The following is a 16,664-nucleotide window of genomic DNA, read 5'->3' as shown; positions in this document are numbered from 1 at the left end:
ACCCAGAGGGAGTTGGCTGCTCCATCCCTGCCCGATCTATAAACAGGAGGGGAACCAACATACTTGAAAACCTCAGACAGTTTCCTCAGGCTCGGGAATCGTGACTTGTTCTACCAGATCAAATTTCACCAAATCCATGAGTGTCTCGCTTTGCTCAGAGCTGGTTTTAGACTGGGGAGCAGCAGGGGAGGCAGAGGGAGGGAGGGAGGGAAGAGCAGGTCACGGTTGTTCCCTCGCAGCCGCGTCAACACGTGACGGCGCAAGGCAAACAGCTGAGGGCTTCCTGCTCCCCCAGCAGCATTTTTGAGAGATATTAAACTGACCTCATATTATTTAATAAGTTTATTTGTTCTAGAAGTCACATCATTAAGCAGCAAACACTTAAAAGTAATTCTTACTTCCCTGGTCATCCATTCGCACGCCACAGCGGCATCAGATTATGAACATTAGGGGTCTTGTGAAAATTAAGATGTCTGATGAAATGGACTTTTTTTTTTTTAATATGACCTGATACAAGGAGAAAAAAAATAGAGCAATGGCCAGGAAGGCAGAGCTGCTGGAGGGTCTGTTATCACAGGCAAACACCTCTCAGGAATCCCAGCCCCACGGCTGCTGTGCCCCCCCACAGACACGGACAGCGCAGCACGACCGACTGCTATTGTTGGGAGAGCAGGGAACAGAAAACCTCCCGTTCTGGAAACACATGCTTTCAAACAGAACTAGGAAAAATCCAGATGGGATCAGCTTCAAATGAAAGAAACAGCTCTATTTGCACATCCTTCAGAGAGACAGGCAGGGACAGAGCAGGGCTCAGGTCCCACAGCCCCGGGAAGTCACCTCCACCACCGAGAGCTCCGAGCGCTCCCCTGGCACTCCAAGTCTTTGAGACTGAAGATTGCCAGCAAGAACAACCAACCTGACTGAAATCTGGAGCTGTAAAACACAGGGAACAAGTCTCTCCAGTGGCTGGCCAAGCCCCAAAGTGCAGGGTTGGATAAACTCAGATCCAAAGCATGTTGGTAGCAAACTTCACATCCCCAGGACTCTGAAGGCCTTCAAATTACACAGGCACGGGAATCCCTTCACGGGGTTTCTGAATGTTAATGCAAAGAACAGCCCCAAATACAGCAAAGCATAGAATATGGGATCAAAGAGAACTAGAGCTTCAAAACTGAGATGTGCATCCCCACTCCTGCACACAGGAGTGGCTTTGGGGAGGGGCTGCTGGGAGTTTAGTTTGGTTTTTAATGAAGTCAGCCACATCTACAAAAAAAAAAGATACATTTCCTATAGGTCTGGCTGAATAAGTGGATCCTAAGGAACGAAAACTATGTAAAAGTTGTATTCAGGTTTAGTTTTTGTTAGTCCTAGACCAGCTGGCTGGTAAGGAACACCCCAGGTGCAACAGTCAGAGCATTTTCCAGGCCGGCTCAAGTCCCTTCATGTTGAGTTTGCTGCAGTGTCACCGTTGACTTTTGATAAGAGAGAAATGTTCCTTTGGACTAGAACACTGTTCCAATTTATACAAGAAACCAAAATCCACTCCAACCATCCCTCTTGACATTTCCTCCTCCCTCAGGGAGTGCCAGACTTTGCAGCTACAGAGGTGGCACCACAAAGCACCTACTGCAAGATTTGGGTTTCTCCCCCAGGAGATACCTCTGAAGAGCCCAACTTTGTAGCTTATCCAAATTCTAGATATTCCTAGAAGGGATAAGCCAAATATGCCATGAGTGTTCCCATCTGTTAACCATTCCCCTCACTTCATTTCCTAAGGCCAGTGCTCAGAACATCACATGGCCTGGAGCTACCTGGTAGGAAATACTAAAATTTCCCCCCCAATAAAATCTTTTACACAGACCTGTCCAATCTTTTTACATGTTTTCCCAGCAGTTCTGGGCTACACATGATGAAGGTGTGTGGGTAGGGAAACAATTCCTTATTTTCATCAAGCAGGTTGACCTTCTGACCTTCTTTCAAAAAGAATCAGTCTCCAAATTAAACAAATGCTGCTATTTTATTTTTAAAAGCTTTCAGCAGCTTTTGCAGCTTTATAGAGTCACTGTAAGAGATGCCACAACATAACTAATGCTAGTTTCAAATGGCACTTTGGTAAGCCAGCTCCTCAAAGGAGGAAAGCCCAGACTGTGCCAAGACAGTACTGGCTGAAATAGTTAAAAGTAAACTGTTTATTATTGATTTATAGCAACAACACAGAGAAAAAATGGATGGACAAGGACACCCCAGAGAGGAAACATTTGCCCTGACCAGGGTGGAGAAAGAGATGCTTAGAACTAGAGGACCAGTTTATACATAAATTAAAAGCAGCAGTTCACAACTACTAATAGAAACACACACAAACATGTGCTTCTGCTTCTTTTGCTCCAAAGCAGCTCCTAAATTTCTTTCAAGTTTAAATTTATTGCAGAAGATGCCAACAATGGCCAACTCCACACCCAAACAGCAAAGCCACTGATCTCCAAATTTCCTGCATGCAAGATTTAACACATACACAGACACACACACACACACAAAAGCCACACAAAAAACCCATCATCTAAGCTTTAAATTACTTTGGATTTTAAAAGCTGATTTGGGAACAGCGATTAAACTTGTTCCAGCTAACCTAGTTTTTATTCATTTCATTATTTATTGCTAGGCAACATAGACCGTGTCAAACCACGTTAGAGCCAGGAGGAGAAGTCCTTCCAGTTTAGATCAGGAATTCTCTCCTTGCCCTGCTCCCCTCGGTGTGGAGGCCACATGGATCCTTTTAACACCAGTGCTCCCAGACACCACCTTCCTTCTGGCCAGGAGCTGACATTCCAAACTCTCCCCTCAACATCTCCCATAAGATGCAGATTATCCAGAGCTCATGTGGAACCTGTAAAGAGCTCTCTACCATGAGTTTAGTGTTTACAAGCAGAATTAGTCCCAGATACTGGTAAGAATCTCTTCATAGAGGTATCTTTTTCTTCCTTTCTAGAAGGCTCTACCTTCTTTTCCAACTTATCCAATCTACCTTCTTTTCCAATCTTATCCATGGTCTGTACATGAACACCAGTACAGAAGAGATTGCCTACTACACTCAGCAATACTTCCTCTGTCATAAGAAAGCCCTGAAGAACTCCAAAAAGGCAGAAAAAATGAGGAAGGGCAGAGATCCAGGCTCACGAACAAATCATAGAATTCTCTCGATTAAACCTTTCTTCCAGCACGAAGCTTGAGCCACCCCTAACAAAGCAAAACAAAACATCCTGATAAAAGCAAAATAAAGCCAATAAAACCCTCATAAAGCAAAATAAGCCATCCTACCTCTTGTTTATGGGTTTCTCATCCTTCTCATAAGGCTTCACGAACCACTTGCCGATGCGCACGAAGTTCCTGTTCATCAGACACCTCTCCAGCAGGTTGTGAACGGCCTTGAACAGCAGAGTGCGGCACTCATAGGACAGCCCGTTCTCCCAAACACCATCTTCCTCTTCTGCCAGGCCAAGAAAAAACAGAAATTAGCATTAAATTCCACCTTACTACTTCATCCAGGTATCACAATATCCTTCCAGGGCGCTCGCGGCGTAACACGCAACCAAAAAACACCTGTAAATGTTCAGATAATTCTATTTACTTTATAAGACTAAAAGCCACCAGTTATAAAAATATCTCGTCCCCCACAAGAAAAAAAAAGAGTCAACAGTTATTTGTGCACAAAAGGAAACAACCTGCACCTTACACACTTCAGCCTCTAAGAACTCTGTGCTGCTCTGGCTGCAAGGTGGCTCGGTCTGGGGAGTTTGGGTTACTTATCCTGCACAGTTACTTGATAATTATGCTTCAAAATGAATATCCCAAAGCCAAACTTTTAATATTATCCTGGTGTCTTTGAGTAGCATTGACTGAGGAAAAGCCAGGCACGAGTGTCCTTGATAACTGACCCTCAACACTCAGCTTGCTGGAGATAATGAAAAAGAAACACTCAGATTCAGAAAATTGGTAAGGGCAACCTGATTCTCCACAGAAGACTCAAAATTGCAATTTTTCTTCTTAATTTAACCTAAAAAATGAAGATATTTAAGCAGGTGAGTTCTGCTTTCTGATGTATACATAGAAGAGAAGATAAAAAGCAGTGAACAGCAGGACAAAGCCCAGCTCCTCCTGATGGGATTCTGGAGTGAAACACTGACATCTTGTGTGTCCCACAAATCAACCACAGTCATGGAATCCAACCTACACAAGCCCAGTCCATTTGCCAGATTGAAAAGCAAGATTCATTACAAGGAACTGCAACCTCTTCCTCCCCTCTGGCTCCTCAGCAGGGTTTGAGGGCCCTCAAAGCACATGCACAGCCCAGAGAGCTGCCCTGGCACCACAATTCCATCCCCCAGGTAAAATGAGGAGCATCTGGAAGTTCCTGTGGTGTCTCCCCATGTCCATGTGACACCATTCATTCCCAGCAACTCTAACAAGGAGGATAACATAATAAAACTTGAGATCCTGCCCTTAAATCAGGGCAATCAGGTCTTATCTTTATGGCCATAACTCCTCGTGTCTCGTGTTTTACACCTATCCCTCAGGATCTGCTACTGCTCTCCTTGGAGTGGCTCTTCCAATGCCATTCCAAAGCTTTTACACCCCAGGTAGCAGCAGAGACAAAGGAGTTTGTCTGACAGAGATAAGATGTATTTGTACTTCAGTCTCTGGATAGTTATGGAATAATTGAGGTTCAAGGGGACCTGTGGAGGTCACTGCTCCAACCTCCTGGCAGAGCTCAACGTGAGACCAGCTCATCCTCACATTCCCTGTCCCTCTTGCCTTCCCTGCCACCTCCAGGAACTTGAGTTCACCTTTGCTTCAGCACAACAAGGATTTGGATTCCAACAGCTTTCCACTGGTTTGCCCCGTGGTCAGAAAACCTCAGCAACACATAGCCAAGCCCTTGCATTTTAAATCCCCCTTGGAAATAAGCCCCTTCACCTTTCTCTGGAAGCCACTTACAAGCTTAAAAGGTTGCAATATTATTAACTAAAGTCTCAATATCCCTAAATTAGAGAGCATCTAGAAAACCAGACACCCAAGAGTTTTATTTAGGAAATAACCTTACACATTAGTACAATAAACAATATTTAAGACAGGGATGAGAGAGAAGGGAATTTCAAGATACTTTTGGCCATGTTTGTGTATTCCTGATTCCACACAAGTCCATTCCCACTCAAGACCAGTATTGTGAGTAAAAGAAAATTACCCCAAGTAGCCTTTTCTGAGGGACAGAATAAGAGTAAACAGACCTGCCCCATCATTTATAAAAGAGGAGCTGTGCATCATTATAGATGAATCACTACATGAAATGATTTTCTGGTAAAGACAAGGAAAAACAAGGAGGAGCATTTCCCACAGCCCCACCACTCCCTTCCAGGCCAGAGCTCAGCAAAAACTTGGGTTTAAGAACAGTAAAGCTCCAAGATAATCCAGTAAGTCAGTAAAGAAAGACGGTAGGAGACACTTGTAACAAAGAGCAACAGCAGCCCAAAGTCCAAGGGTATAAAGTGCCCGTGCCAAGAGCAGAGGTTGTGCCCCAGCTGTGGCAGATGCCCGGGCACAGCCCTGTCCCGTGGGCAGCACTGCTGGGCCAGCCTGGTGCCAAACAAGGAGCAAACATTAACTACAGAGCTCAGGGATGTTGGACTTTACCTGCACAATCAACCCCAGACCATTTCAAAGGTTAAATGCTCAGTTTGGAAAGGGCTCCTGTGCTCTAAAAGACTCATTCGAAGCCCATCCATGACCCACTGGAAGAGAGAGTGGGAAGAGCTGTTTCCAGCTCTCTGCCTGATTTTGGTTTGGCACAACAGGGTATCAGTGAGAGGGGAGGTGCTGAAAGCACAGAGATACTGAAGAAGTTCATCTCTTGCATTGTGGTGTCACACCGCTCCCGTTTGCTGAGGCCACCACAAAGTGCCAGGTGCTCATGGACCACCCAACACGGACAACCTTCCACGCGAGAACTTCCCACAGGATGCAACCCTTCCAAGCTCTCCCACCTGTCTGAGTTTATTGCCAGAGCAGAGCTCCCAGATGAGAGAATATTGTGTGGGGAAAGTGGAAGGCTCAGATGGAAAGGACAATTAAACCCAGGATTTCCAAAGCCTGCTCGGGGGGAACGGCTGGTCCCCAAAACCCCGAGCTCTGACTGAAGTGCACCCTGGCACAGAAAGGGAAGGTGAAATCAGCTGCCAGTTAAAGATCCCATCATTCAGAACATTATTCAAATTCATGCAGAAAAAGAGCAGTAAGTGTTCTCTGTCTTTTTGAAGCCTATTTAGTCATTCCCCCTCCCCCATTTTTACAGTGGTGGATGGAAGGAGAGGAACATGACATCTGCTCACACCTGCCAACTATTTTTCTTCTGAATTCAAATTCTTGTTTTTTCAACATGAGAAAACCCCTCCCACCATCAACCACTCATTAAAGGAGGGGAAGAGGCACCGTTGTCTTCCCATCTTTCTTAAACAATACATTGTTCAATCTGACAGTGATAACAAACCAAAATAAGCTGCTGACTCATTTTCAGAAGGTGTCAAGCCACAATTTCACTTTGGACAAGTGTTATCCACAGAAGAGCTCTGGCAACCTGGAGGTTATGAGTATTTTATTTTTGGTTAGTTCTCTTGGCTGTCCAAACCATTCAACTCCTCTGCAACGTGTCAATCCATCAAACAATTTGTACCATATCCCACCATAACGATTTTCACTCCCTCTCTCTTTACACCAAGTATTAGGCAGGGAGTTTTCCTTAAATGAAGCTAAAAAATTATCAGGAACTGAAGAATTAATGGAAACAGTGGCCAGGAAAAAGCAATTTTTATACTACACATAAATAAACTTTCTCAGTCAACACCTCCTTGATATCACCACCACCCAATTTTATTGAGGGAGTTGGAGGCCACTTGCCTTCAGTTTTTTATGTTCTACTTTATATTCTTCCTCGAGTTCACCTGCAACAGTAAAGCTCATTTTTCCTGATTATGCCCTTCTGTCTGTGTGGTGCTCTTGGAGAATATAAAACCCTTGCAATTTTTAGTGAATTCTGAAAAAGCAGTACCTTTAAACCTGGTAATTTAATTCAAGGGAGATTTTTTTAAACCCTATTTGTTACTCACAGCTCTTCAGCCAAATATATTAATTCAAGGATTTCTGAGAAACAGTATATAATGACAAATCTATACTGCAATGGATAAATATATAGACTTGAAAATGTAAATTTTAAGAAGACATTTGAGAACACACATTTTCCCCCTTCCTTCTTTCTGCCATCATATGACACTGTGCCACTTATAGAAACACACTGATATAAACCTGATTTATACAATCAAACTTCCTTTATGAGCTTCAGGTTACAAGGGAAGTAAATAAGCCAAGTGGTGTGAAATTGCTGCTCTGTACAACATCGTAATAACACGAGAGAAACACTTGGAGTAAAAGTTTCCTATTTTAAAAAAAAAATTATATTTAAATTCTCAGATACTTTAAATTAAATTCTCAAAGCAAGAATCACCCAGTTAAGCTACTGAAATATTACTTGGAGGGCCTCATGAAACGAGTGAGAAGCGACAGATTTTGCAGGGAAAAAGGAAATCAATACAATTTACAAATACCAATTTGAGAATCTTAGCAAGACAACTTAAGTTTGTTCCTGGCAGAGTTGTGTCTGTTGTCTACAGTCACTGAAAAGTCTGGATACAGGACTCTGCATATCCAAACTAGTGGGAAAATTTCATCACCTGAGAAGGAATCACTGCCCAAACTGCCAGAGTGAAAATATCCAGCACCATCCCAGGTAACTTTTTGTGGTGCTCCCCCTTCACCTGCATCACACACAGAGGTTTTCCAGCAGAATGTTTAAATACTGAAAATTTCAACGTCTGACCTTTCTGTGAGGGTGTAGCTGGGCACACACGTAAGGATAAGACGATAACAAGGAATTGTTACAACAACATTTTATAAGGATAACAAGGTAACTGCTCTCCCTCACTCTCTGTGGGGTGTAAGTCTGGCTGGGCTGCACGGCCTGAAAAGCTTCCTAAATAAATGATCCAGTGTCCTCCCCACTGCCTGAGTAATTCCACAGGCAGGTATATCTATATTGTTAAATTTTCATTATTATTTCTGCAGGCATGGTATGTATGTGACATTGCACACACAACCAACATGACACGATGCCAAATCCTCATTTCCTGGCACAAAGTGTTTTTCACCTTTCTCCACAGGGATTTCACAGGCACGTTGGTCAGGAAAAATGGGAAAAAAAATTCCTTATTTGTCACCTTTGAGCTGGTGCTCACCCCAAGGCCCAGAAGTTTGCTAAAGCTGCTCAGCAATTTTTGCATAATGCTTCTCAGCACTTTTCCTGAAGTGGCTCCATCTCTAACATGGAGGACTGAGGAAATGCTGAAGCATCAATGCACCAGCAGCAGGAACACTGGGAATGCCTCTCCTGACAGCCACAGGACACACAGATCCTTCCCACAGAGCTCTCTGGGCTCACCTCAGGTGCAGGATGGTTTGAAAAGCACCCTCTTTTGTCTTTTTTTTTTTTTTAGGAGTTAAAGGGTCTCAAGGAGCAATTGTTATTTTAAAAGAGCACCACTGGCTGAACTGTTTTCCAAATCCCCTTTGCCAACTGCTTGGACCTGGCAGGGTTTGTGCAGCCCCTGGGAATGATAACTGGCTCAGCCCCTGGTTCCATTGTACTGAAGGAACGAGACACTCAGTGCTGACATCAGCACAGTCCAACCACTCACAGATTTTTGGAGACAGGATTTGATTTATAATGCACATGTATCAAGAACTACACAACACATTGGTCTCTGCTGCCATTTCTGCTGCTGTTTGTACCACAGGATCCACAGACAAGCACCAGGATTCCCCCAAGCTCTCCTACAACCAGCATTATTTGTACACATTCACCCCCCACACAAACGGGAGGAAGAGAATTCAGCAAACAAAACCTGATTATCTCGAGGTATGACAGGCACAAAGAAAAACTCTTTAATTTTTAAAGTAAATTAACCAAATTTAATAGACACCAGACTGCAAAAGATGCATCTTGCAGCTCCCCATTTAACAGATGCAACGTGAAGGTCAAAGCCATAGAACAGCATTCCCCTATCCAAGCATTAATCAGATTGTAACCATTTCCTTGGGACCGTGTCTTGTACATAATTCATACCCAACTGTTCTCAGGTTTGAAATCATCCACTGCCAATTTAAAAAATAAAACTCCAAGTGTGTAGGTAGCCACCTGAAAACAAGGAGGAAGCTCTCTGATAAAATAACTGCTGATCAGAGCAGCCAGAGCCCGTTGCCTTCGGAAATTGGAAGAGATGTCCGACTTCAAGGTTTGAGTTGCAAGAATTACTATAATCAAGCCTCACTGTCACAACAAAAACATAACCTTTGAGGTTGTTAGAGGATAAAATAACATTTCACTAACTTCTGCCTGCCTCTAGCTATGCTGGGGTAGAAAGAGGCTCCTGGTTTTTTGGTGTTATGTACAGTAAGTGGGTTCCTAGGGAAGGAAAAGAGAAATAAATGATGGAGTGAAGTCAATATTCCTGATCAATCAGCAGCTCTGAACAAGTCTCCTTTTGACATGCCCCCAGGCCCCAGCAATCCCTGACCATCAACAAGACACTTATCCAGGGCCTGGTAGAACTCTGAGAGAGCCAGTAGCTGCATTCAAAGGTGTCTCCAGGGCAAGGAATGAACTTCTGGAATGTACAGCTGAGGAGAGGGTGATCATTTATTTCTTTAATCTGATGTGCATAGGTGTACATCCACACAACTGTACATTCCCTTCTGAAGTGATCTTGGGGGGGGACAAAAGGATTACTGAGCATATTTAAACCCCTCAGGGGTAATAACCAAGATGTGTCACTGAGCAGCCACTGTTCACCCAAACTACAAATCGCCAAAAAAGCCAGAAACTCTCACAATACCAACCTCTCCAGGCAGAGTTTTGTACCACAAGAAGCCAGAATGAAGAGTTATGAACAGCTCTGGCAGATTTCTAACCAGTGCTCTTTCAAGGGCCACTTCCCCAGGAGCAGTCTGTCCGTAGGCACTAAGGGACAGGCTGCTCCCAGCCCCCTCTTCCTTCAGGACAATCCTTCACCTGTCCAGCAGAGAAGTTCTGAGCGAGGCAGCACCTCAACCTTCAGCAGCAAACAATTTCCAATCAATTTTGCAGGTAACAAGCCTCTGCTAAGAAGCCATTTATCATTCCCGTGGAAAATGTTACAAGCAATCACCGGGAGAACAAGGCAGTGTGAATTACCAGGAGGAATTGTCCACCAAGGAAAAAAATCCATTAGGCTGCGACAAAGGTCAGATAACATTGTTTGGGCCCAGCCATAATTCTCTCTTATACCAGATTCACATTAAGATTTTGTGTAACAGGAAAGAGAAAAAGTGCAGGTGTGGGCAGCCCTCAGCCTCCTCCCCTGCAGTCCAGCTGAGGAGCATCTGCATCAACTTCTGGTCAGAAGAGCCAAGCAAACTAGCAGATTACAATGTCTCTTTTTATTTAAAAGAAGACAAAAACATGCCTGAAAAAAACAGGATATCAGACCCAGACTTAGGTAACAGTCCCATGAGTGATGAGCATTATGGAGAAGACATGTGGAATGGCTCTGGGGAAGCACAGACATCCACAGGTGACCTGAACAAAGAAAATACCCAAAGACGTGGCTGGGAGAGTCTAATCCTCTCCTATCTCTCCCTTCTGCCCTCAGAGAGGTTAAGAGTTGGTAAATCCCTGGGATGATACCTGCTTATCTACCTGTGCACAAGGGTGATTCTGTGTGAGCACAAACACACGCTCATTGAACACTCCACTGCTGTTTTCAGGAGGTCCCTCTGTGCTAAATCACCAGCCAGATCCAAGAGAACGCACAGAAAGTTGCTCAAACAAATAATTTTAGTTATTCAGCTCAGGTAGTGCAGACCTGCATTTTCCAAATGGCTTAAATTTCCCTGGATGTCCCGCTCCGAACACGCCGTAACGCGCTGGCCTCAATTTAATCCCGCAAAATTCACACAGACACTTTCACACCAGTGTTGGTCTTGGCTCAGGGCAGGCCCAGGCTAAAACCAGCATTCAGCCTAAGTCACATCTCAGTCACACAAAGGATGTTCCCTGCAGGTCAAAACTGAGGTTATTTATAGGGCAAAATAAGGAAGCCTTAAAAGCACTAAAATACCAAGCAAAACACAGTGTGAGTGCCATTTAAAATGCAAAGTTTGTAGTTCCAGGACAGACGGGAATAAGAGCAACTTCCCAATCTTTTGAAGTCAATTACTCAAAGAAATAAACATCAATTGTTTTTTCACATCACCTTATTTTTGTATGAAAATTCCACACGTTATTAAATTGTTTCAAGTCAACTTCCTCAGTGGCACTTTAAACTCCTGTTTGTTCTCCAGCTTATCCACACACAACAGGCAGCTTTAACAACTTCTGGTTACCAGGCCACCAAACCTTGGGCTCGTTTTACACTTCAGTAATCTGAATACTGGACATTATTTGAAAGGAAATTGGAGGGATGTGTTCAGTTTCTTTTTTCCCCTGGAATTAGTTGAGCCTCACCTTTAGACTCCCACAATTTAAATATCAACTTCGTCACCTTGCTGATAAAGCAGCTGGGAACCGTCTGCGTTGGGGAACTGAGCTCAACAAGCAAACATTTCCAAAACAAGGTGCCAAATTTGAAGTACAACGTTATTGAGAAATACAAATATTGTCAGGCTTTCGGGAGGCTGGGTTGGAAAAGCAGGTTCAGAGCACTGGGAAAGGGGCAGAGAGAAATCATTAAAACATGAGGTTTAGAGATTTCTTTTTTGCACCAAAGCAGCTGGTGAGTTCCAGGTGCCTCCTTCTGAGGGCTTCCCACCCGTGGTTTGACTTCCAACCAAAGCAACTCCAAACAGCTCAAGAGTTGCCCGGATCTCTACAATTCTTATTGTATAACAAAAAAAAAAAGGGGCTTTACTATTTGAATTTGAAAAGTCTAATTGCCCAACAAAAGGGATCTTATCAAAACATGTTTAAGACATCACTTGTGAATCAGAGGCACAGCTTTCAGCACAGCTTTCTCGGGAAGAAGCTGCCAAAATCCATAGGCTTGTGGTTTGTTTGGTTTTTTTTTTTTTTCAAGGAAACAGGTGGGGAGCAAAAACTTGTTTCTTGAGAATTCAGCAGTGATCTAAACCCACAGGAGGTGTTTGGGCACTGCTGGAATAATTTGGAGAGGGTTTCTGGAAAATCCAGGAGTCCAAGGCCACCTAAACCCACAGGAGGTGTTTGAGCACTGCTGGAATAATCTGGGGAAGGGTTTTTTGAAAATCAGCAGTGAGCTAAATGCACAGGAGGTGTTTGGTCACTGCTGGAATAATTTGGGGAAGGTTTCTGGAAAATCCAGGAGTCCAAGGCCACCTAAACCCACAGGAGGTGGAATAATTTGGTGAGGTTTTCTTGAGAATCCAGCAGTGACCAAACACCTCCTGTGGGTTTAGGTCACTGCTGGAATCATTTAGGAAGCATTTCTTGAAATTCCAGCAGTCCAAGGCCACCTAAACCCAAAGGAGGTGTTTGGTCACTGTTGGAATAATTTGGGGAGCGTTTCTGGAAAATCCAGGAGTCCAAGGCCACCTAAACCCACAGGAGGTGTTTGGGCACTGCTGGAATAATTTGAGGAGGATTTCTGGAAAATCCAGNTTTCTGGAAAATCCAGGAGTCCAAGGCCACCTAAACCCACAGGAGGTGTTTGGGCACTGCTGGAATAATTTGAGGAGGATTTCTGGAAAATCCAGGAGTCCAAGGCCACCTAAACCCACAGGAGGTGGAATAATTTGGTGAGGGTTTCTTGAGAATCCAGCAGTGCCCTAAACCCACAGGAGGTGTTTGGGCACTGCTGGAATCATCTGGGGAGGGTTGCAGCAGTAAATCTATCTCCATAGACAACACTTCTCTGGTAGAGATGTTCTCAGGGCCTGCAGCCCCGAGCACCACGATCCTTTCAGTGACCCAAGGACTGACCAGAAGGTCCTTTTGCCGCCCAAATGAACGTCCTCCTACCTGAGAGGTCATGATGGATCAGGTCAGCGAAGTTGGGGTCGTCCCCCCACCAGAAGATCCAGAGCTCCCTGCGCCCCGGCCGCTGGTCCCGGCGCCACACGCTGAGCACGTCGGCCTTGAGGCAGCGGCTGAAGCTGCTCAGGATGGGATCCTCTTCCGTGACCGGGAAGAGAATGGGGGCAGACGTTGGGCCCTGCCACACGTAGCGCTTCCATTTAATCCCAGTGAGATCAGCCTGAGGGAAGGGAAGGAAAACAACATCACACATGGAGGCAGGTACCCCCCACACAAACAGCCAGGTGAAGGGAGAAGGGAAGGATTGGTGGCACAAAATGTAACGGAAATGGCGGTGGTGAGTTTTGCGAAGGGGAAATAAGCAGGAATCCTGGTCTAAAATCTCTTTGAATAACTGCAGTAAAGCAAGAGCTGCTCGTTTTCACCACACAGAGAAAAGGCAGATTTGATTTAAAGTCAATGAGGGAAAGACGAGTGAATAATGTGAATTATTCACAGACTGCAACTGCCCAAGCTCCCACACACTTGCCTTAGCAAAGGACATCTTTCTTTCCACTTGCTTATGCACACACCACCTTTTCAATCCAAGATTACCCCGTGGAAATAGGTAATACAGTAAATCTAACCCAAGCACACATTCTTCCAGCCATCTACTCCTCTGGAAAATTTCACAAGTTTCTCCATTCTCTGCATCTCCCCCAGGAAGCCTCTCGAGTTCCCTGATTTCACCAGGAGCTATCATGCTTCTCATTCCTCACACCACATCCCGAGAACTTCGATCCCAATTTTATCATTAAATTACACGTTAGACCTGAGTCCACATCGATTTTGAGCCACTGGACCCCCTTCTAGGCAAAAATTAAATTTGCTTTATATAGGGAAAGAGGCCCTACCCTGTCTAGCGGGAAACACAATTCCTGGATTATCTACATGGCAGCCCCAAGTTTTAGTGCTAAGTTTTTTCACCCAGTCACCTTAGGGCAGGTAGGGGAGGCACTGCCCCGGGTTCTCCTCCAGGAGGGACAACAAGGCAGGCTGGCATTTGCTAAGAAGTTACTATTTTTTGCCTCCCCGGCATGACAACACACAAAAGATTACTGCAACATTTAAATGTAACATGGCAGCCTCCCCACCTTCAGCAGGAGAGCAATTTGGATGAAAGGTTGCCTGCAACAGTTGATACTTTAGAAACACTTACAGATTTAAAAATACACTGTTAATATGGGGCTGCGGGCCTGGTGCAGGCTGCAGGCACGTTCAGATCCCCCTCCATCCGAAAATATTAGTGCCACAGCTCGGCACAGGATTGTTGTAACAATCTCTGGAATCATAAATATCAGGCAGTCAGCTAAGATCAGCTCATTTGCATTAAAAAGCTGATGAAACAGCTCAGCACAGCCACCAAAAATTGCATCACAGGCCAGTTATATCGAATTCACTTTGGGAGCCACCAAAATTCAACAATGTGAGCGACTTGATACTTGGGCTAAAAAGGGCTACAAAATGGTGCACATCAAAACACAGAGACAGCACCGATCCCAGGGAGGGCATCACCAAAACCAGCCCTCCAGGATAAAAACAAGCAGCGAAAGGGATCCGTCTGAAAGCGAGGAAGAAGGGAGGTTTCGGCTCGGCTTTTGGGATGTCACGAGCGGGGGAGAGGAAAGCGAAAGTTCCCCGAGATGTGGGGCTGGAAGGAGCAGGGGCAGGAGAGGGGAAGGCAGGGGATCAGAGGCGGGCAACGGGGAGAAAGGAGGAAAAGTTGGGAGGCACGGAAAGGGAAGGAAAAGGCGAGTTGCAGGGAGGATACTATCCAGGAAGAAAGCGGAGGGAGGGGCGAGGCGAGACAGACAGCGATGGAGGGGGAACCAGAGGGGCATGGGAGAGTTGGCTGCTCCAGGCAGGGCCTACTCCGAGGGCTCATCCAACAGAAGCTCTGCTAAAAATGGCTGCTTTGCTTCCACTGCCCCTTCCCCCTCCCCCAGAGCTCGGCTCCCTTCCCTCCGTGTCCCCGGGCGGCTGCGAGCCCGGGGCCGCCACTCACCAGGCAGAAGAGGTTGGAATGGCAATCCTCCAGGCTGGCCCCGTTCGGCACGAAGCAGGAACTCATCCTCACAGCCACAACCCACACGCCATTATCCCACAGCCTCCGACAAGAAAGAAAGAGACAGCCAGGGAGAGAGAGAGAGAGAGAGAGAGGGAGAGAGGGAGAGACAGACAGCGAGAGGGAAAGGGGGAGGGGGGCTCCGCACACGCACAAATAATAATACAATTAAATAAGGGATTTACACGCGCGCGCACGCGAAATAGTGGCAGGGGGAATAGGACGAGAGAGGGGGGTAAAAAAAAATATATTAAAAAAAATTATTAAAAAAAAAAATTTTTTTTTTAAAGGAAGTCAGAACGTTTTCTCGTCTTCTGGAGCTCCACCGGGGGGGTAAAGCCACGGTGGAAGGGGAGAACAGAAAGAGGGAGGTGGTAAGTAATCCAACGACGGGAGATTAAGATCAAAATCCTCCCCGTTCCTCTTGTCTTCTCGTTCGCATAAGGAGGGGAGGGAGAGGAGGTGAGGTGAAGGGGTAATTGATCCAACAAGAGAATAAAAATGGGGTAATTAATCCGGGGGGGCTAGGGCTAAAAATCAGTTGACATCCCTCCTTCCTCTCTTCTCAGATGCCAAGCAAGAGAAGTAGGAAAACATAAATAATCCAGCGGGGGCAATCAATCCAGAACCCCCCCTTCTCTTCCTCCTGTTCCTTTAGTCATCAGATGAGAAAGGGGCAAATTGTGGAATGACTGGGAAGGATTGGCCGTGGGAGAGAGAAAAATCCAGGCTCGTCTCTTCGGAGTCCGAGGGCAACAGGGTGTGGGGGGGTCAGATTCTTCTCCCCTGCTCCAAAAATATTCCAAATAAATTAAAATTTAAAAGCATAAAAACAAACTTCAGGGGCCAGAAGCAAGGCCAGTCTGAAGAATTCGTAAAGGCAGAGAGAAAAATTTCCTGGGGTGTACCCCAAAAAAACATCTGCGGGGGCAGGGGAGGGGGGAAGGTATTCCTTGAGAGAGAAAGGCCGCAAAAGTCTCCTCAGCAGCCCAGCAGGGGATTAAATTCCCGTGTGGAAAACACCCCCCCTCCCCAAAACGAAATAGTCTTCACAGCGAGGGCGAAACCAAAATACCCTCCGGCGGGTTAAAAAAAAAAAAAAAAATCCTTCCGTGGGGAAAGGAGGGAGGGGGAGAAGGGTGGAAGGAGGAAATTGCGGGTGACCCTCGAAGTCTCTCCGGGGAAGGATGGAGGAGTCTCCGGGAGGCCGATCCCCGTCGGGGGAGGAGGACGGGGCGAATCGCAGAGTGTCTTCGGGGGGGCTGGTCCCCCCCAGCTGTCCGCGGGGGCCGGGGGACCCCCAAAAGTCTCTGGAGGGAGCGCGGACCCCGCCGAGTCACCGCGGGCAGCGGGGAGGCGACCCCCGCAAGAGCCCGGGGGGCGGCGGGGCGGGGAGGGACCAGCCCCGCGGCGAGG

The 16,664-nt window shown here is 45.9% G+C and overlaps 1 protein-coding gene across 1 annotated transcript in view; it reads right to left on the bottom strand.

The window, feature by feature from the left end:
• Positions 1–15,821, bottom strand: part of MED13 (mediator complex subunit 13) — a 52,873-nt gene extending 37,052 nt beyond the window's left edge. The window contains exons 1-3 of the mRNA XM_017821652.1: positions 15,189–15,821; positions 13,130–13,364; positions 3,316–3,484 (exon numbers count right to left, since the gene is read on the bottom strand). Coding sequence (XP_017677141.1) covers positions 3,316–3,484; positions 13,130–13,364; positions 15,189–15,254 — 470 coding nt within the window. The 5' untranslated portion in view covers positions 15,255–15,821. The remainder of the gene's footprint in view (positions 1–3,315; positions 3,485–13,129; positions 13,365–15,188) is intronic.
• Positions 15,822–16,664: the final 843 nt, after the last annotated feature.

The sequence above is a fragment of the Lepidothrix coronata genome, unplaced genomic scaffold (assembly GCF_001604755.1).
Source record: "Lepidothrix coronata isolate B3197 unplaced genomic scaffold, Lepidothrix_coronata-1.0 Scaffold91, whole genome shotgun sequence".
Classification (NCBI taxonomy): Eukaryota; Metazoa; Chordata; class Aves; order Passeriformes; family Pipridae; genus Lepidothrix; species Lepidothrix coronata.
This window is presented reverse-complemented; position numbering and strand designations above follow the sequence as displayed.